The sequence below is a fragment of the Brassica rapa genome, chromosome A03 (genome assembly GCF_000309985.2).
Source record: "Brassica rapa cultivar Chiifu-401-42 chromosome A03, CAAS_Brap_v3.01, whole genome shotgun sequence".
NCBI classification, from domain to species: Eukaryota; Viridiplantae; Streptophyta; class Magnoliopsida; order Brassicales; family Brassicaceae; genus Brassica; species Brassica rapa.
Window position 1 is genome coordinate 26,822,359 of NC_024797.2, and position 18,751 is coordinate 26,841,109.

General features: G+C 38.2%; 4 protein-coding genes and 1 pseudogene across 9 annotated transcripts; 2 read left to right on the forward strand and 3 right to left on the reverse strand.

Moving 5' to 3' along the window:
• Positions 1-96: 96 nt before the first annotated feature.
• LOC103861487 (geranylgeranyl transferase type-2 subunit alpha 1) lies at positions 97-3,089 on the reverse strand. The gene is made up of 8 exons (XM_009139201.3): positions 2,852-3,089; positions 2,617-2,779; positions 2,360-2,520; positions 2,191-2,295; positions 1,334-2,092; positions 1,058-1,235; positions 732-903; positions 97-638 (listed from the first exon to the last, which is right to left on the reverse strand). The coding sequence occupies exons 1-8, from the start codon at positions 2,965-2,967 to the stop codon at positions 253-255; spliced, it is 2,040 nt and encodes a 679-aa protein (XP_009137449.2). The 5' UTR covers positions 2,968-3,089; the 3' UTR covers positions 97-252.
• A 19-nt stretch (positions 3,090-3,108) lies between these two features.
• Positions 3,109-4,995, forward strand: LOC103861490 (protein SICKLE). 3 transcript variants are annotated; one of them, XR_004456366.1, is made up of 4 exons: positions 3,153-3,249; positions 3,408-3,740; positions 3,893-4,788; positions 4,823-4,995. XR_004456366.1 is itself a non-coding variant. In XM_009139204.3 (3 exons), the coding sequence occupies exons 2-3, from the start codon at positions 3,428-3,430 to the stop codon at positions 4,555-4,557; spliced, it is 978 nt and encodes a 325-aa protein (XP_009137452.1). In that variant the 5' UTR covers positions 3,153-3,249; positions 3,408-3,427; the 3' UTR covers positions 4,558-4,898. The 3 variants fall into 3 exon arrangements, 2 of the variants coding, with proteins under 2 accessions (XP_033143792.1, XP_009137452.1); XM_009139204.3 differs by having other exon boundaries at positions 3,893-4,898; XM_033287901.1 differs by having other exon boundaries at positions 3,109-3,740; positions 3,893-4,898.
• On the reverse strand, positions 4,875-8,907 carry LOC103861488 (NADPH--cytochrome P450 reductase 1). 2 transcript variants are annotated; one of them, XM_009139202.3, is made up of 17 exons: positions 8,410-8,907; positions 8,212-8,271; positions 8,042-8,118; positions 7,893-7,950; positions 7,727-7,810; positions 7,605-7,641; positions 7,386-7,455; positions 7,067-7,258; positions 6,893-6,985; positions 6,584-6,809; positions 6,411-6,494; positions 6,168-6,319; positions 5,994-6,090; positions 5,693-5,920; positions 5,504-5,626; positions 5,297-5,410; positions 4,875-5,185 (listed from the first exon to the last, which is right to left on the reverse strand). In XM_009139202.3, the coding sequence occupies exons 1-17, from the start codon at positions 8,719-8,721 to the stop codon at positions 5,105-5,107; spliced, it is 2,088 nt and encodes a 695-aa protein (XP_009137450.2). In that variant the 5' UTR covers positions 8,722-8,907; the 3' UTR covers positions 4,875-5,104. The 2 variants fall into 2 exon arrangements, with proteins under 2 accessions (XP_009137450.2, XP_009137451.2); XM_009139203.2 differs by lacking the exon at positions 8,042-8,118 and having other exon boundaries at positions 8,410-8,652.
• Positions 8,908-11,173: 2,266 nt separating this feature from the next.
• Positions 11,174-14,655, reverse strand: LOC103861491 (MADS-box protein AGL24). Of its 3 annotated transcripts, none has more exons than XM_009139205.3 (9): positions 14,430-14,655; positions 13,979-14,198; positions 13,012-13,093; positions 12,730-12,794; positions 12,056-12,155; positions 11,924-11,965; positions 11,780-11,821; positions 11,556-11,692; positions 11,174-11,475 (listed from the first exon to the last, which is right to left on the reverse strand). In XM_009139205.3, exons 2-9 carry the CDS (start codon positions 14,158-14,160, stop codon positions 11,457-11,459), a joined length of 669 nt encoding a protein of 222 aa, XP_009137453.1. In that variant the 5' UTR covers positions 14,161-14,198; positions 14,430-14,655; the 3' UTR covers positions 11,174-11,456. The 3 variants fall into 3 exon arrangements, with proteins under 3 accessions (XP_009137453.1, XP_009137455.1, XP_009137454.1); XM_009139207.3 differs by having other exon boundaries at positions 12,730-12,791; positions 14,430-14,653; XM_009139206.3 differs by having other exon boundaries at positions 13,979-14,194; positions 14,430-14,641.
• Positions 14,656-14,918: 263 nt separating this feature from the next.
• On the forward strand, positions 14,919-18,743 carry LOC103861493 (annotated as a pseudogene).
• Positions 18,744-18,751: the final 8 nt, after the last annotated feature.

Here is an 18,751-nt window from a genome sequence, read left to right on the forward strand (position 1 = left end):
TATATAGAGTGTGTGCATATGCATGTACCATGTACTAATTAGTTTATCTACTAACAACAACAATACGGACATAAAGCAGATAATTAATACAAAATGTGGTAAATAAATGGTGCACAGTCATTATATATAAACAAAGTCATATAACAAGACTGTTGAGAAACAAAGCACAAAAACAAAGTATCATCAAGAGAATCCAAATAGCTCTGGGGAGTCGATAATCTATAATTTAAAGTAAAAATCTTGGCCTATGATCTAACTCCTAAGTTTCTGGCCATCGAGCCATACAAGCTTTGGCACAACCTGCGGGACAAAAGAACTGAACTCGTCCCCTGCAATCACGTTGCCTGCTATGTCCAACTGTTTCAGATCCAAATCTCTTAACACAAAATACGCGTCCCAGTATTTGGTGACCAGACTAGTCATCTGTCTTCCAACTTCATCCTCAGTCCACTCCGAATTAGAGAGCGGTGAAGAACAAAGGTACCTCGTCGTGTCAACTGAGTGCTCACCGATGTTGTTGTGTGAAACATCCAACACTCTCAGCTGTTTCAAATGTCTTAGAGAGTCCAGTGCTGAAAAACTCCGGATTCTGTTGTGACTCAGGTTTAGGCAAGAGATAAGTTGCATTGCCTCCAATCCTGAAACGCACATACACAACATTTAATCACATATGCAACGGTTTCAAATCAAGGACATAAGCATGTTAACACAGGACATTTTGAGAAACTTACCTTCAGTTGAATGAAGCTCATTGTGACTGAGGTCTAACATTTGGACAAACAGCAACTTCTCGACAGAGGCTATCCGAGATAGCGATAAGTTATTCAGCCGTAAACATATAGAATTGTTTATATCCCTGTATTGAAAGAGGTATCTTGACAAGGATTCAGTGCTTGAAGTCACCTGCGTGAACATTCCCTTTATGAGTAATAGGCATACTTGAAACATCTAGAATCGAACCATATACTGTAGTACAGTTAACGGGAAACAAATTATAAAGTATTCAGAAGAACAGAATCTCAACTTATGATTCACAGCTAAAACAAGACTTAAGTACCTTGTGGAGTAAAGCTACGCTGTGCTCATCCTTGTAGTAACGATAGTGCGAAGAATCCAGCACCATTAGATCACTATACAGCTCGAGGATTTCTTCATAGTGAACACCCTTAACACCATTTTCAGATATCATTGCTTTAGCCATCAAAAGCCTTGCAAGAGTGAGCTTTCCAATTTTGCTAAACAGGAAAAAAGAACACAAAGTTCAAGACTACAGTTTATCTTCCCCATTTCAGATGGTAAGGATTGAACTCTAACTCAATAGTAGATAGGATACCTGTCAGACAATGCACGAAATAACTCAATCTCTTCCTCTATAGCTTCCTGACGCCATTTCAAACCCATCTGTTGATCTAAGTTGACGAGAAAGTTCAAATCTTTTGACTGTGCATCCCAAATATCGAAACCATCCGTCCACGAAACAATGACTTCTTGTGAATCTTCTCGGACGGTGTCATGAACATGCGCTGTGAAGACAAACTCGTAAGGAGTGCTGAAGTTACATCCTCTGGAAGAAACAATTCCTGGAGAGTTCCCAATCCTGACCTTCACTTTGTATTCCTTGGGGAAGCAAGGTTCTGAACTCATATAGTTAAGACGAGCAACCCATACACAAGACACCCGAGAGTTTTTATTCGAAACTGGCTCCCAAACAAGGTCCTCATTTCCTCTCAGTTCAGAATCAACCGCAACAGTAGACGAGCTTACTCCACTAACAGCTTGGTCAAAGTAAAGAATCAATGGAAACGAACCCGACTCAGAACAAAAAGTAGTGAGCTTAGAAGAAGCAGAGTCGTTTAAGCACCCAGCTCCTCCAGATAGATTGATACGGGAACCATGTGAAGGCCATGAGGAAGTGAGAAGAGGAGTCTCCACATTAACAGTTTGATCAAGAAGCCAAAGATGATAAAACCACCCACTTTGGTCATCTTCGTCCGTAAATATAGCATCATGAACAAGTTTATATTCTTCAGGAATCTTCTCATTTGGCATGAACCCCTCAGCCTTTCTTGCAAGAAAGCTTGAAAGAAGTACACTGCAGAATATCAAACAATAAAAAATATAAATATATTTACAAGAATATGAACATGTAAATCAGAATAAGTAATTTATTTAAGTAAATAATATGCGTACCTACGATTATGCCAAGCAGAATAGTTGCTGAAATCTTTACTGATCATATCCTCTGTATACTTCAATTCATCTTGTTTTGACCTGTTGGTTAGCTCCACAACAAACCTGGTAAAGGAACAACACATTAATACGCAGTGGTGCCTTGAAAAAGAACGTTGGCATTGCCCACCTGCGATAGTTCCAAGCGTGAAAGTTTCTGGAATCAAGGCTCTGGAACTTATCCAAAAGTCGTAACTCATTCCCTACGGAGGAATGGCCTTTACTCAAAACCCACTTGCGATGATGCCAAGCACCGTATGACTTGAAGTTCTGCCTCAAAGCACTTTCTACCTGAACTCAGAACAGAATCCACAGTAACCAACGATCAACTACTTGCATAAAGTGCAAACCTTTACATGAATGGCTGTGTGGAACAGGAAAGCTCACCACTTTAAGCTCTTCATCGAGAATTGACTTGACCAAGTCTTGATTAGACTCTTCTCGTGAAAGGGTATCCTCCACGGCGAGCTTACGGTAGTTCCACGCAGTGTAGGCCTCAGGGTTGATCTCTAAGAGCTTCGTGCTCAAGTCAATAGCTTCCTTGGTATAACTACAAACCCCAGAACGTTCAGACAAGCAACAGATGATTGGTTAAGTAACTAATCCGAGAGAAAGTTTGTACATTTTGTTATGGTGATTGGACATGAACTGAGTCTGGAGAGATCGGAGCTTAACGGCTTTAGAAGCGGAGGCTGCCTCCTCCTCTGGCTTGTAAGCCTTCCTTGGACGGCCGTGCATTTTGTCTCCGACGATGAGAGAGGCTAGAGTCGTAGCGGCTTCGATCGAGAGAGAGAGAGAGAGAGAGGCTCTTCAATCGAGAATTTATTCCGGTCTGGTTTCATGATTTCAACCTGGTTGAATTGAAATTACGGTCGATCACTAACCGGTTCTGTATTTTTGGTATGATCAAGAACCGGGTTTTATAAATGTGGAGGCTTTTGTCATCGTTGTTGTATCTATTATTTTCAGTTCAGGGATTTGATTTCAAGCTTTGACGAAGAGGAAGTGAAGATTTTGAAGGTTTGCATCGATCTCTATTTAGTTTTCCCAATTTGGGTATCTGTAAAGCTTGAAACTTTAGGGTGTAGACAACTTTCGTTGGGTCTTACAGTGTTGTGTGGGTGCTGTGTTACACTATGCTTGCGTTTATAATGCTTTTGTATCTTGTTGTTGATTAGCTCTGAAGCTAAAATCTATAATGGAAGATTCAGAGAAAAGGAAACAAATGTTAATAGCAATGCGCAATGAAGCTGCTGCTCCTGCTGCTGCACAGAATGATGGTTCTGAAGGACCTGAAACTTCTGTGAGCACGCGTCAGCTTTCAAATCCCTTGGCTGAGACATCTACTCACCAGCAGGAATCTTGTGAACCGACAAGGTTTGATTATTACACCGACCCAATGTCTGCTTATTCTAGTTTCAAGAGAAACAAGACTTCTAAGCAACAGGACATCTCATCTCCTGGTTATCAAATGAGCCCTCCAGTACCGCACTTTCCTCAATCTGTTCAAGGTACTTGTTTCTTCTGCAACACCCTTTATAGTTATGCGTCGGTCTTACTTTACATTTTGGCTATATTCCTGTGAGGCCAAATAAAGTAGTCCACTGATAAGTCTTCCTAAACAGTGTTCCAGTTCTGATCCTTTCACCAAAATTGTTAACAGGATCGTTGGGCAGTGACTATCAGGCACATGCCAATCATGGCGGTTTCCAAGAAGCTCATTGTGGTGGTGATAATCTCCATGCTGAACCAAGAGGTGTGGCACCCTCGCACAGAGCTCCACCCGTCCCTTGGATCAACAACTATAGGCCTCCGCCTCCTCCATTTAACCATTTAGGTCCACCTCAGTGGGTGCCTCGCCCTTTTCCATTCTTTCAAGGAAACCCTGACATGGGGAATAATAGATTTGGTGGTCGAGGATGCAGCTACCACAATACCGCTCCACAGTTTCCTCAATACGGACCACGACAAGCTTCTAACTGGGCCGGAAACACATATCCTAGCTCAGCAAGAGGGAGAAGCCGAGGACGCAACACAAGCTTTGGAAGAGGTGGAGGAAGAAGACACATAGAACAAGGTGCAGAGCGGTTTTACTCCAACTCCATGGCTGAAGATCCATGGAAGTATCTTAAGCCAGTCTTATGGAAGAGCTGTTCAGTAACTTCGAGCCGCAACTCAACAGGTCAAGCTTGGCGTCCCAATTCTATAGCACCAAAGAAACCTATGATAATAGAAGCTTCCCACAAACCTAGCAATAATCAGCAGAGCCTTGCTGAATACCTTGCTGCTTCTCTAGATGAGGCTACAAGCGATGACCCAAGCAATTGATCATGACAACTTGAGCAAATGGAAAACACCAAATCCAAGCATCTTGAGCTCCATCAGGATGCCTGGAAACATCACCTGTGAATCTTTCCGAACAGGTATTGTTCCATGGATGGTGTTGAGGTTCTTAACATAAGAGAATGATGGTTATCTTGGAGGTGCGAGTTAGAGAGTAGACTGGTTAGCAATCCTGGTGTTCAGTCAGGGTTCTGATTATCCAATTGTTGTGTACCCGTGACGATTTTGATTATCCAATTGTTGTGGAAAGCTATCAATAAAATGTGTTATACTTCATGATGTCTATTAGACAGTACAAAGCATGAAGCCAAAATCATCTTCACTCATTTATTGGGCTGTATAGTTCTTCGTCCCTCTTACAATTTTGTTCCTTACAAAGACACTTACACAAACCTTTTCAGTTTTCGTGTTTGACTATAATAAGAACATAAAGGAAAATAAAAAGTCAATATCTAAATGTTAAAAAACAGCCTTCGTATTAAGAAAGCTAAGAAGCTGAGATTCCCAACTAAAAACATCATTAATCACCGATTCACCATACATCTCTCAGGTACCTTCCTTCAGTTTGAAGTTTCTTAACTATAGCCTCTGCCTCTGATGAACTCACACCTTCCTGGAGATTTGTAAAACATAAAAAAAACATAGTTGGTATTAATCTTCCAGGAAATCTAACCAAGAGAAAATCCACATTCTACCACTTGTTTCACAATACTCATTCCATTACCTGCTCCTGAACAATGGTATGTAGAGTCCTGTGGACATCTCTCGCCATGCCCTTAGCATCACCACATACATAGAGATAACCTTCTTCCTTTATCAGATTCCAAACTTGTGAAGCCTGAACACATAATGAAAAGCAAAATAGAAATGGGATTACTATACATTTCACTTTTACCAAAGCCTGATGCTATGCATCCCCGGATATGCTTACCTTCTCTATCATCTTATGTTGAACATACTCCTTCTGTGCTCCCTCGCGAGAGAATGCCACAATGAGCTCAGAGATCACGCCTTTATCAACAAAGTTATTGAGTTCGTCCTCGTAAATAAAGTCCTGCAACATGTATCAGCATCTCAACACGATGACAATTCTGATGAAAAAGGTGCATCCAGGTCTCACCATCCGTCGGTTTCTACACCCAAAGAAGAGCAAAGATGGACCTAGTTCGACTCCATCTTCTTTTATAGCCAACCTTTCCTGCAGAAACCCTCTAAAAGGTGCCAGTCCAGTCCCAGGTCCCACCATAACGATTGGAATTGAAGGTTTGGATGGTAGTTTGAAATTAGATGCTCTAATAAAGATTGGCGCTCCACTGCATTCACTACTTTTCTCCGCAGGAACTGCATTCTGAATTTTTCAAAGCTGTTAAAACCAAAAAAAGCTAACCGAAAGATAGTGACAAAATGAGGGTGAGAATTACCTTCATCCACGTAGAACACAACCCCTTGTGGATTCTACCAGTAGGAGTGGGACCGTACACTAGTGCGCATGTAACATGAACTCTGTTTGGCGCCAACCTGTATTAGACGACAGAGAAGCTCAAGACTAGTTTTCCTTTCTGCCAACAACTAGTATCTCAAAAACAAATAATCACCTCGGCGAGGACGAGATGGAGTAGTAACGAGGTTGTAGACGAGGAGCTATTGCAGCAAAAAACACGCCTAGTGGGGATTTTGCAGATGGAAATGCAGACATCACCTCTAAAAGACTTCTCTGACTTGCAACAATCCATTGTGAGTATTCATCCTACAGCCAAAAGAAAAACTCAAAGGATGATAACTCATGAAAACTTAACACCAAGAGAATAATATATACACCACCACCAGTGATTCAGAACCTTTCCATCAGGTGATGTCAGGTGCTTAAGTTTCTCGGCTTCACTTGGTTCAGTGGCATAGGCCGCCAAGGCAACTAACGCAGACTGAAACCAGAAGAACAGTTTAATATTTAGGAACAACTAAAAAAATCAAAAGCTATGTGATGCTGATCTCAAAAATAATACAAGATAACCTTGCGAGGAGGGCTCAAAAGGTCTGCGTATTTTGCCAAAGCAGTACCAAGTGTGCATGGACCAGGGAAGGGAGGCGGCAGCGAGCTTCCCCGTGGTGAGCCATCTTCCTTATCAGTATGTACGGAAAACACTAAATCTAGAGAGTGGCCAAGCAATTTCCCAGCTTCCTCAACTATTTCAGCATGATTCTCAGCATATACTCCTACATGGTCTCCTGTTTCATATCTGCCAAGAAATGCCATTCATTTTTATAAACGGGTGAACGATCTGCCATGAACTAAAACATCAGATCAGTGTTAAATACTTACGTAATACCAGTGCCAGATATGTCGAACTCGAGATGAATACAAGACCGATCAGATTCTGGTTTGTGAAGCTCTCTCTGCACAGCTACATTAGCTCTGTTCTCCAAAAAGAAACAAATTTTAGAATGCAACCAAAAAAAAGATAACATTGTATTTATTACACGGAGCTTCATATACCTGCAAGGATGATGAATGTCAATAGCAGAATTTCCGTTGGCAACATTCAAGTCCACTGATTTCTCAGATTCAAAACTAGAATCATGAATCACTAGCCGGTATTCAGGAATAACAGCTGTATAAGGAGTTACCACACTTGTATCATCCTCGTCTCTCAGGAGCTTGTCAAGCTCAGGCCACAGCGATTCTTTCCTGCAAACCATCCAAGAAAACATGAATAATACAGCGTAAAGGTGATCAAGCCAACTCTGAAGCTTCCCCTTCTATACTAATCTTTCAATCAAAGTAGCAAACGTAACAAAGAGAATCAGAAACAAACCAGGCATTAAAATCGTCCTCAATGCTCTGATCATCATCTCCTAGACCAACTTCAATAAGACGCTTTGCACCTGCATTGAATGTTGACGACAATAATTACGTTACCCAACAGGAAAATAGAAAACATCCAGTACCATTATCATCATAGGTTAACATGTCTCTTTCCAATATATACTAGCATTAGATAAGAGCTGAAAACTATGGAAACATACTCACGTACCTTTCTTAGAGAGCTCTTCATCAAGAACTATCCCAATCTGTTCCACCATATCAAATTACAATCAGTTAAGGTTGGAAGAAAATCAATAAGCTAGAAGCAGACACATTTTCTTAGCACACTACCTTATTAAAATGTTCATATTGGCGATTACCAAGAGCAAACACGCCATATGTTAGTTGTTGAAGCCTTATTTCCCCTTCATTTCCCTGGAAACATGAAACACAAAACACTGAGGCCTGGGAAAAAAAAAGCTACTAAAACCATATCAAATCTGAGGGGAAAAAAGACCTCGGTAAACCATTTGTAAAATCTGGCAGCATTGTCAGTAGGCTCTCCATCTCCATAACTAATCAAATTACCGAAAAAAAAATGAATCCAACAAACTCATGAAGGGCATAAAGCAAAAGAAGTCACATTCAGATTCAAATATGTCATACGTAGCAATACAAAAGAAAGCCAAAGTTTCCTTCTTCATCTTTTCTTCATATTGGTCGTCATCAGCAGCATAATCATCCTAATTAAAACCATAACCAGATAAGATAGAAAAAAAAATCAAATCAAGCGATGAAAACTAGCCTCACACAGGTAGTGAAGTAGTAGATCATACCAAGTCAATAACTTTGACTGCAGCTTTCTCATATCTCGCTTTGATTTCTTCTGCTAATGCCTAAGAAAAAAAAATAAAAAATGTTCTGAAATGACCCAACTCATAAAGACTAAACCTTTGAATCACAACTGTAACTCACACGACAGAACACAGAATCATAAAAATCACAGCTTTTTAGCAAATAGTCACACACACTACCTTAGCAAAACCTTCAGCTGTTCCAGTCTGAGTACCAAAGAAGATAGAGACTCTAGTCTTCCCAGATCCCAAATCCACGTCATCATCCTCGTCCTTAGCCATCAGAGACTTGGGGATCATCAAAGGCTTCAGCTCCTGCCCCCGATCCGACGTCGTTTTCCTCCATAACAGCACCACGAATCCAACTACCACCGCCAAAGACGTGGTTACGACCACAAGAACGACGTCGTCCGAGACAGAGTCGCCTAGGTAAGGACCCAAGATTGACCTGAGCTGCTTAAACAAATCGGAATCGTACAAAGCGGAGCTCATCTTCTCTCTAAGAACTTGAGAAAGATTGGATCTTTCCCGTCGCTCTATCTATGTGTCTGTCTCTCTCCAAGGATGGAGGATTCGGGAGAGATCGAGGAGGGAGATGACGGTAGAGAGACGGCGAATTGAATTAAACGGCGATGGTTGAATCTGAGTGGGGCCCTGTCCTTTTCGTAACTCTTTCTTCTTCTTCTCTCTTTTAACATTGTCAAAGCTCAAAAGGCATGTGGGGTCTCTGTTCCTTCGGGTTGTTTGGTTTGGTTTAGTTTATTTCATTTTCGGTTTAGTTCGTTTTGCTTATAATTGTGCTTGAATTTCACGAAAACAAATTCAGTTCGGTTCGGTTTAGTTTAACATTCGGTTAGTGAGAGTTTCCACCGAATTTAACTGAAGTTTTCGAGTTCCTGTTAAAATTTTTAATTTAAATTGATTTATAATTTTGGTTTTTTCAGTTAGTTTTGATCAAAATTTTGGTTTGTTTAATTAATTCATTTTGAAATTTGATTAAAAACTGATTGGTATAGTTTTAGTTATATTTTTATTTTGTTTTTTCGAAAAACAAAATTATGTTTGGGATAACAATTCAAAACTATGAAACTTTGGTGGAAATAGGGTGGAGTGGACTTTTGTAATTGCCAAATTGAACCAAATTCTAAACTGAACATAAACCAAAAACCTAAAATGTTGGTTTGGTAGACAGGTTCAAATCCGCAAGGCTGCTAGTAATTCTGAAAAGTAAGATCTTTTCTTTAAAGAATGATCTTTTTCCATAAAATACCAATGATTTTTTTCCATAAAATACCACTTTAATAAATCATTAGCTGAATGTAATATAAAATTTATATGAGAAAAAGAATCAGTAAAGATTTGGACAATCAGAGGAGGAAAGGTAAAACTACTTTAGGGCATGATTATCGCACAAATCTTTAATGGAGTTCTTATTTTATTTTATTTTATTTTTTTTTGTTCAAAAATTTTTTTAAAAAAAAAACAATCGCAAGTTGGCACGTGCCGGGAGGATCCGCGAACAGTTGAAAAAACCTTTCAAAGTCGGCTCTTATTTGAAGACTTGTGGGTCCCTCTTTAAGATTCGCGTAGGAAACCGCGATAAAGATGGTCTTAGACATACAATCAGGAGCTGGATAAGTATAAATAGACAGTGTCTGCTTCTTTAAACGAAGCTAGCCTTGCCTGTTCTTATGCCCATTCAAAACTGCTCTTTCAAACTCAGACCAACCCAAGCTCTTGTTCACTAAAACCTGCCCCAACAGAATCATGTTCGGGTTTACCGTCTTGAGATTCAAGTACGCTCTATGCAGCATCAAGGCATTATGCATATTCCCTCGAGACGCAGAGACGAAGATATCGCTCTTCACACTCACGTAATAATCCACTACAGCCATCAAAAAAGCTTTCCCTTCGACCTCAGCTAGCTCCTCCGCAGAGGCTAGGCTTTTCTTGTTTTCCATCACCGGGAAGAGTTTGCGCAGGGTGGAGATTCTTGCTTCTCCTCCGTAGACTTGGTGTGAAACTAGATAGAGACGGGTGTTGTTAGTGAAACCCAAAGCTGAGAGGAGTAGACCGATCTCTTCCGGTGTCAATGGGCAACGGCCTTTTGATATCCATAGCGTCTAACGCTTTGGAACTGGGAGGAGGATATCTGAGTCGATGCACAAGAGAGTCCCCTAGCTCCCGAATGCGAGGACTGTCCTCTGCGACTGATTAAGGTTCTGCAATGGCTGAAGTTGCTTCATTATGGAGCATCGATTCAACAAAGTATGTCAAACGATGAAGACGATTCGTACGTACAACAAGGAACGAATAAAGGACCATTTTTTTTGAAATCTGGTGCCGGCGACTGGGAAAAAGATCAATGAAGAACTATCTGAATCTTAGGACACGAAATCGCAGATTATACTTGTGTGGCAGATGCAGACTGTAAACACAAGTATTCCATCTCTTTGAGTTTAGTGGTCTTGAGGAGATGTGAGGGAAAATTGCTGAAATACTTTCGCCCTGCGGGTACGTTGTTTCGGTTTATTCAGGTTATATCGGGTTCGACCACAACCTTACCAAATTGAACCAAAACAATTAACTAGGTTTGATTTTCAGTTATATTTCAGCGAACAAACAAAATAACGTACTCATTCCTTTTGATCAAAAAAAAAAACGTATTCATTCCTAGCTGTTTGAAATCGAAGTTTGTCTAACGGTTTGTCTTTCTACTTTCACATTCTTCGGTGGCTTTTGTTCGTTGAAGCAAAATATAAAATGTTTATGCATGTTTTGGGATTTCACTCTTGTATGTTTACCAAGTTTATTAATCAAAATCAGATGTTTAAAAAGCGGGTAAACACTAGGGCAACATTAGAAGTAGAACACTATGAAAGTACAAAGTACTAATAAAGCAAAACTAACGAGGGTTTTGACAATAAAGAATACAAGACAATACTGATATCCAATGGGTTTTTTTTTTCAGTGCAAAATAGTTTTAAATGAAAAAAATAACAATACTGATATCCAATGGGTTTTTTTTTTCAGTGCAAAATAGTTTTAAATGAAAAAAATAACACGATGTGAAAAACTTGCTCCAGTCTCCACAATACGACAAGAATTCATTCAAATATTTTTCAGCACTTATTCAAAGGATAAAAAAGAGTAGTGAAAAGGAAAGACTTGCAATTTGTTTCATCCCATCGAAGTCAACCCTGCACGCACTCTCTTCTCTCGCCGTATTATTCCCAAGATGGAAGCCTAACCCAAAGAAAAAGATCCACAAAATGAGTAACATACAAAACTTAAAAATGTATTTACAATAATGGAATCAGTTTTACCCAAGTTTAAGAGAAGTGTCGGAGAAGTCATCTTCAAGGGGAGCTCCACTGTCATAGCTTGACACATTCGTGGTCGCCGACTCTGTCTCCACAGCCTCCTTTAACGCCATCGTTTTAGCCATTTCCATCGTCACTACCTAATATTATATCAAAATCAAGATTTACCTTATTAGTATTACTTATAAAAATATTGAATGATCTCTACAATAGGTATAGAGCCATACTCTCTCCCTCAGTCTCCTATTCTCATCCACCAATTCCGATCCCTGCGAGTATTTACTCCAGTTATATTAATATGTGGTATACTTAATATATATAGGCTTGGTTAATCATCATATCATTTGATAATATGAATTGTACGTACTAACCCGTTTCTCAAGTGAAGAAATCTGGCTCATCAAAAACTCTCCCTAGTTAACAACAACAAACAATGTCACCTTTTTATATATGTGCTACATTAAGAAAACATGTATGATATTAGTCTATATCTAGTAATCAACCTTTTTCTCAGACACACGGCTGAGTCCGGATTCGAGCATTTTCTCCAACCGCTGCAACTCTTCTAGGTTCAATCCTTCAAGATCCTCTCCTCTCAGTTTTCTGTTTTACGTTAGAATACAACATATCTAGTAATCATTTGTCTTTATAAATTCAGTTTCAGGAGACGACTAAGACCCCACATCGCACACAATATGCATATATACGCTAATAATAATGTGGATTCTTAAAAAGAACCACCCATCGTCGGATAAGAAGATAACAAACTAATGTCTTATAATATCGAAGAACGCCTAAACTATTACCGTAGCTTTTGTGATGATCTCGATCCAAAGATCTTTGTAGAGTTGGTTGGACTCATTCAAAAAATTACCCAACCAGATATCGGCTCGTAATGTTATCAAACAAAAGTTCTATCCACCTATACTAGAAGTTGTTAGCTACAAATATTTTAATAAATATGAGAATAATGAGTCATATTTGCAAGCTATTAAACTTTTCTGAACTCAAGAAATCATTCTTAAAATCTATTTATAAAAGCTTCGACGAATCTACACATGGAATGAAATTATGACTTCGTTTTTAGATGAAATAGATTCTAATATGTAACATAAAAATCATTCTCAAACATAAAAACCACACATGCAAAGTCGCAAACATATAAATGATGCCATACCTTAGCTGCTTGGTTTTGTCTTCGACTTCCTGACTTAGTCGGGAGAGGTTACAATTCTCAACCTGCTAGATGCAAAATCAACATTTTTAGGTTCTGTTACTGATATGTGAAACCAAGTAATTAAATGCTTCGAGATTAATGATGACAATTATGATATGCCATTCTATACCGCTAAATCTGGACTTACACCAAACAATTCAAAGAAACCCGCATAACAAGTGAATACTGGAGAAAGAGAGAATGATTTGATGAAAGAAAAAGAGTGAATGATAGTGAGAATACCTGGTTATATGGAGAAGGCTGGCCCATCACTTTGTTGATGTTACTTGCATGAAGATTATACCTTCCCAATATATCTTTCATCCTACACGTTTCAACAAACAATCCATCTTTCATATTAACATTTACATTGTCCAAATATGCAATTTGCGAAATTAGTTAATTAAAGAATACACTAGAAGCACGTCTCTAGTCCCCATAAAGAAAAGGAAATCAAAAGTAGACATCACGTCATAACATGTGCAGAAGATATTTATTAGATGACTACATTCTCAGAGATGTATTTTTTTTTTTTTTTGAACGACGAATATTTTAATAAAAAGCCGAAACAGAGTTCAAGCCCGTGGGCTAAAGTTACATTCTCAGAGATGTATATATGCTTCTGCTTCTCACAAAAAAATAAACGAGCGGTTAAGACTCAATCCCCAATCATACCAAGTGGACATTGTTAAAAGACTTTTGTAATACATAAAATAATGAGAAAAATCCATTCTAATTGTGGTAAGTACCATGTATCCATATATGCACATGCTTGCATAGGTTAGCACAATCACACTATCATATTCTACTTTCCCCTTCCTGATTATACAAAGTTAGCCATAAGTCTAAATGAAAAAAACTAATAAAACGTAAATAGCACATACTTATAATTCATAATTTGTATATTTTTATTAGGAAAAAGGGATGAGAGCAAGTACAATAAGAGTACAATAATTTAAGTTGTCAGAATCTTTATTTTTCTTACTTCAGTATATCATCTAATTATGCGGTGACACGAGTTGATTACGTACATGATATCTCCAAGCCCGAGAATAATTTAATTTATAAAGTAAAAAATAACCAAATATCTGATATAATTACGTATCTTAACATAATAGCATCCCTCCAACAATTTTGATCTCTATAACACAAAAAAAAATTGAAAAAATAAAATAAGAGAAGAAGATCTATAACATGAAAGTAGAGATACCTTGAGCTAGAGAACTCGAAGAGCTTGCCGGTGGCAGAGAAGATGATGAGAGCAACATCGGCATCACAAAGAACCGAAAGTTCATCAGCTTTCTTGAAGATTCCTCTTCTTCTCTTAGAGAAGGTAACTTGTCTCGCTGTTATGTTATCTATCTTCTTTATCCTTCTCTTTTCTCTCGCCATTTTACACGATCTCGTTCACTACTGATCTTGAATCCTGCCTACATATAACAACATTCAGACCAAGAACCAAAGAAAGAAAACGAAGTGGGAGGATGGTTAGCTAAATAGGGTTTATATAATATTCTCAGGAAACCCTAGATGGGTAGAGATAGAGAGAGATAGAGAGAAAGAGATCAGATCCAGAAACTAAGAGAAGTAAAAGAAAGAACAAGACTAGGAAAATCCAGGAAATGTTCTGCTTAAGGGGAAAACAGATTCATAGCTGTTACCTTTCTTTGAGTGGGAGGATCTTAGATTAGGTTTTGCAATCTCACAACCCACTTTATTAATTTCTGAGAAGATAGAAAGGCTTATTTATTCCCTAATGTAGTGTGTGAGAGAGATAGTGACGGGAGAGTTTGTGTGTTCAAGATTGGAAAGACGAGTCTGCTTTTTTTTAGCTAAACAGTGATTCACTTATTAATGGACCATACGTTTTGTGTTCCATCAGTTTCTCAAATTAAAAATCATTAAATGTGTAAATACACATAAACACATTTTGTGTTCTGTCTGACTGACCTGGCAGGCTAGAGACTACTACAGTGTGCTTCTTAATTAGTTGTGAAACATTAGCTAATTTACTTTGTTGCGTTTCAAGTTTCAACTCAAGTGGATGGCCTATTGTTGTGTTTATCATAATAGTGGTTATATACATCGCTCATAGTCATACCAGTCCGTAGATTGTATGGGATATAAATATGTTATTATAATTTGATCAAAAATGTCATTATAAATTTAAGTTCTTTTTTTTTGTTTTGCAATTCGGAACCCATAAAATTTTATATATTAACTGTTTAAAATTTTGGGACAAAAACTAATGTTTTATTTAGCTGAAACAAGCTCATATTTGTTTTCAATATTTCGCCATGACTCATGGATTAATCTGAAATATTAACTTAACAGTAGCAGATTCTATTTGAAATATGTTTTTTTTTTTGTTATTTTGTAATTCTTAATTAGTAGATAGATATTTTATATCTACCTTATTGGTTTTGATATTTCACATAAATGGTGTGTATTAAATATTCCATCTAATTTTTTCCTCATCGTTCATCCACACCAGATGCGACAGTTGATAAGATCTCTCATATCTTATTCCACCATCATTAACTATCTTCTTCTTTTTTTTTTCTGATAGGTCAGCCATTTACTAAACCCTAACTAAAGTTGATCTCTGATCCGGTTACACTAAAAAGATAAGAATGACAAGTAGACTAGTCTTCTATTTTTTTTCCCGTGTCAGTGAAAAAGTAAAATTGTAAAAATTAGTGGATTTGGGCCATATTAATGTCCAAAAATAGGCCCATCAACAAAAAGTAATAATCATAAAATTCTTTCCGGCAGTGAACCTTCCGACTCGTGAAGAAGCTTTACGACAACGACAGCAACCGGTAGAAACGTGATCCACCAGACAAGATGCACACTATAAAGACAAGACAAGACACGAGATCAGTAGACTCAAATTAGAATTAGCCGGTGAACATTTCGGAACTAACCTCTAAGGAAAAAGGATGATGATCTCTCAGTTCTTCGTCTTATCTCAGCGTGGAGATAACATCGTCTTCCGCGACTGTAACCTCCCTCTCTGCTTCTTCCTGTCTTATTTTTTTTTCTTCTAACCTCATTGATCTGTTTGATCTACCAGCATTTCTTATGATTGTACGATCATTAGATATCTGAAACTCGTTGTTAAACATTCTTTGTAAAGCTAAGTTTCTTTAGTTTTTCCGGAGAAAACCCATTAGATATTTCTTTGTATTTACTTGAAGAACCTTGTTTGTTTGAGCTCATGCGATTTAACTTGGTGTATCAAACTAGAATTTTGAAGATGTGGATCGTTTTCATTTTGCGACGACAGACCGAGCCGAGGTACCAAAAGGCAGTACAGAGACATTCTTCCGTAAAGTCAAGTTCTGGAAGGAGGATGGTAATGCTGAGGCGCCACCTATCTTTGTAGGTATCATCGTCCTCGTAAGATAAACCAATGCTCAAACATAACAATCCATAAATGTCTTCAATAAAAAAAAACAAATCAAATTAAATGTTCTCTACTGGTTCTGTAATGGTTTTATCTAACTCTGTGCTTTATAGAATGTGGATGGTGTGAACTACTTCCATGTCAAGGTCGTTGGTCTATATTTCGTTGCGACCACAAGGGTTAACGTGTCACCGTTTCTTGTCTTGGAGCTTCTGGAACGAATCGCTCGTGTTATCAAGGATTACCTTGGTGTGTTGAATGAAGATTCATTCAGGAAAAATTTCGTGCTCGTGTATGAGTTACTTGATGAAGTCATTGTAAGTCTCATCACTAGAATGTATATTACTGCATCGTATAGTAGTGAGCTCTACTGAATTATCCTCTTTTTTATTAGGATTTTGGTTACGTGCAAACTACATCAACCGAGGTATTGAAGTCCTATATGTATTCAACGATCCAATTTTGATTGCTCCTGCACGTCTTCAACCTATCGATCCTGCTGCCATCTTCACTGTAAGATTGATTTTCTTCTTTTTTTCCCCTCCTTATGGTATATGTGATTGACCAGGGACCCCCTTGGATTAATGATATGCAGCAAGGAGCCAAAAGAATGCCTGGAACAGCAGTTACGAAATCTGTTGTAGCTAATGATCCTGGTGGTCGGAGAAGAGAGGAAATTTTTGTGGACATTATCGAGAAGATCAGTGTTACTTTCAGTTCAAGCGTGAGTAGCTTATGTGGCAGTCTCTATCTACCTTACCACATCAAGCTATTTATTTTAGCAGATCAATGCTATGTAGTTGCTCTTTATGTTAGGTTTCTTCCTAGAAATTATTTATTTATATTTTTTTCTCTTGATTTATAAACAGGGCTATATACTGACATCTGAGATTGATGGCACTATTCAAATGAAGAGTTATCTTTCTGGTAATCCGGAAATTCGTTTAGCTCTTAATGAAGACCTTAACATAGGAAGAGGAGGAGGATTATCAGTATATGGTATTTCTTATTTCACCCCTTTTGAATCATCATTGTTTATTCAGAAGAAATCTACGTTCATTAACTATGAACTAAGCTGCATGATTCCAGTTACAAGTCCTTCATAATCGTTTCTGTAATATATATAGTTACTTTCAACTTCATGCACATAAAGTGCGCTTGACCTTGCATTATGATCTAATAATTGGTAACACCACTAGTGAAGTATAACTTGGTTCTTTTGTTGCAGATTATAGGAGTTCTCCAGGTTCAGGGGTGATTCTTGATGACTGTAACTTTCATGAGTCTGTTCGTCTTGATAGCTTCGATTCAGATAGAACTTTGTCCCTTGTGAGCTTTAATTTTTTTTTTACTACAGATTAACATTTTGTCATAACATGTTGTTTTTGCACTTTAAACTCTTGTTCTGTTTTTTCAGGTTCCACCAGATGGTGAGTTTCCAGTGATGAATTACCGTATGACACAGGAGTTCAGGCCTCCTTTTCATGTTAATACCTTGATTGAAGAGGCTGGACGCATTAAGGTGCTATTAATACGTACACATCTTCTAAATCAGATGGAAAACTATATAATATAAATCTTTATCCAATATTACTGCTGGCTGAAATTTAGGCTGAAGTGACAATTAAAATACGCGCCGAGTTCCCTTCAGACATAATTGCGAACACGATTGCTGTTCAGATGCCATTGCCTAATTATACTTCCAGGTACTTAAATTTTTGGCTGGTAACGCTAAAATGCATTTTCATAAATGTTGAATCACACAAGAGATAGATGCAACGGCCAACGGGTTATGTTTGTTGTGACAGGGCTAGTTTTGAGTTAGAACATGATGCGGTTGGACAGAAGACAGATTTCAAGGAAACAAGCAAAATGCTCGAATGGAGTTTGAAAAAGGCAAGTGTTGGATCTCTAGTTTCACTTATAGTATGGTTGTTCTTACGTTAGCTAAATGTGGTGTTCCAGATTGTTGGCGGGGCTGAACATACACTGCGTGCCAAGCTGACATTTTCTCAGGAATTTCATGGTGACCCTGTTAAGACAAGAGTTTTCCTTATTTCTCTAGTAGAGCACTACTGATAAAATAATCAATTACGTTGTTAGGTAATATCACAAAGGAAGCTGGGCCTGTCAGCATGACTTTCACGATACCCATGTACAATGTTTCTAAACTTCAAGTAAGTAATATGTTGACTGTTCCGTTTTTGTATTACCATCAGTCTTCCTCTCCAGTCACCTGTTGTAATGAATTGTGTGATGCAGGTCAAATACTTGCAGATAGCAAAGAAATCAAGTAGTTACAATCCCTATCGATGGGTGAGGTATGTGACACAGGCCAATTCGTACGTGGCTCGGATATGACTTACTTCCAGATAATGCTTGCACTCTCTCTTTTACTTCTCGAGTGTGTGTGTTCACTTTTCAAGTCATACTTGTTCTAAGTTCTAAAGGGTGTTGAGAAGATGCTTCACAGTACGTGTCCAGTGTTGTCTCTTCTATCTTACTTTTCTTTATATATCATCCAGTTTTGGTACTCATCATCAATATTTTATTTTGTTGTCTCCTAGTGATCTG

Excerpts from the sequence above, each read along its gene's own strand:
- LOC103861488 (XM_009139202.3), bottom strand. The coding sequence starts at position 8,721 with ATGAGCTCCGCTTTGTACGATTCCGATTTGTTTAAGCAGCTCAGGTCA. Across the intron at positions 8,272-8,409 it reads CAGCTGAAGGTTTTGCTAAG|GCATTAGCAGAAGAAATCAA; the intron begins GTAGTGTGTGTG and ends TTTTTTTCTTAG. Across the intron at positions 7,456-7,604 it reads TGAAGAGCTCTCTAAGAAAG|GTGCAAAGCGTCTTATTGAA; the intron begins GTACGTGAGTAT and ends CATTCAATGCAG.
- LOC103861491 (XM_009139205.3), bottom strand. The coding sequence starts at position 14,160 with ATGGCGAGAGAAAAGAGAAGGATAAAGAAGATAGATAACATAACAGCG. Across the intron at positions 12,795-13,011 it reads AGCCTTCTCCATATAACCAG|CAGGTTGAGAATTGTAACCT; the intron begins GTATTCTCACTA and ends TTTTGCATCTAG. Across the intron at positions 11,693-11,779 it reads ATAGGAGACTGAGGGAGAGA|GTAGTGACGATGGAAATGGC; the intron begins GTATGGCTCTAT and ends ATATAATATTAG.
- LOC103861490 (XM_033287901.1), top strand. The coding sequence starts at position 3,428 with ATGGAAGATTCAGAGAAAAGGAAACAAATGTTAATAGCAATGCGCAAT. Across the intron at positions 3,741-3,892 it reads CTTTCCTCAATCTGTTCAAG|GATCGTTGGGCAGTGACTAT; the intron begins GTACTTGTTTCT and ends AATTGTTAACAG.
- LOC103861487 (XM_009139201.3), bottom strand. The coding sequence starts at position 2,967 with ATGCACGGCCGTCCAAGGAAGGCTTACAAGCCAGAGGAGGAGGCAGCC. Across the intron at positions 2,296-2,359 it reads CACGCTTGGAACTATCGCAG|GTTTGTTGTGGAGCTAACCA; the intron begins GTGGGCAATGCC and ends TTCCTTTACCAG. Across the intron at positions 1,236-1,333 it reads TTTCGTGCATTGTCTGACAG|CAAAATTGGAAAGCTCACTC; the intron begins GTATCCTATCTA and ends TTTCCTGTTTAG.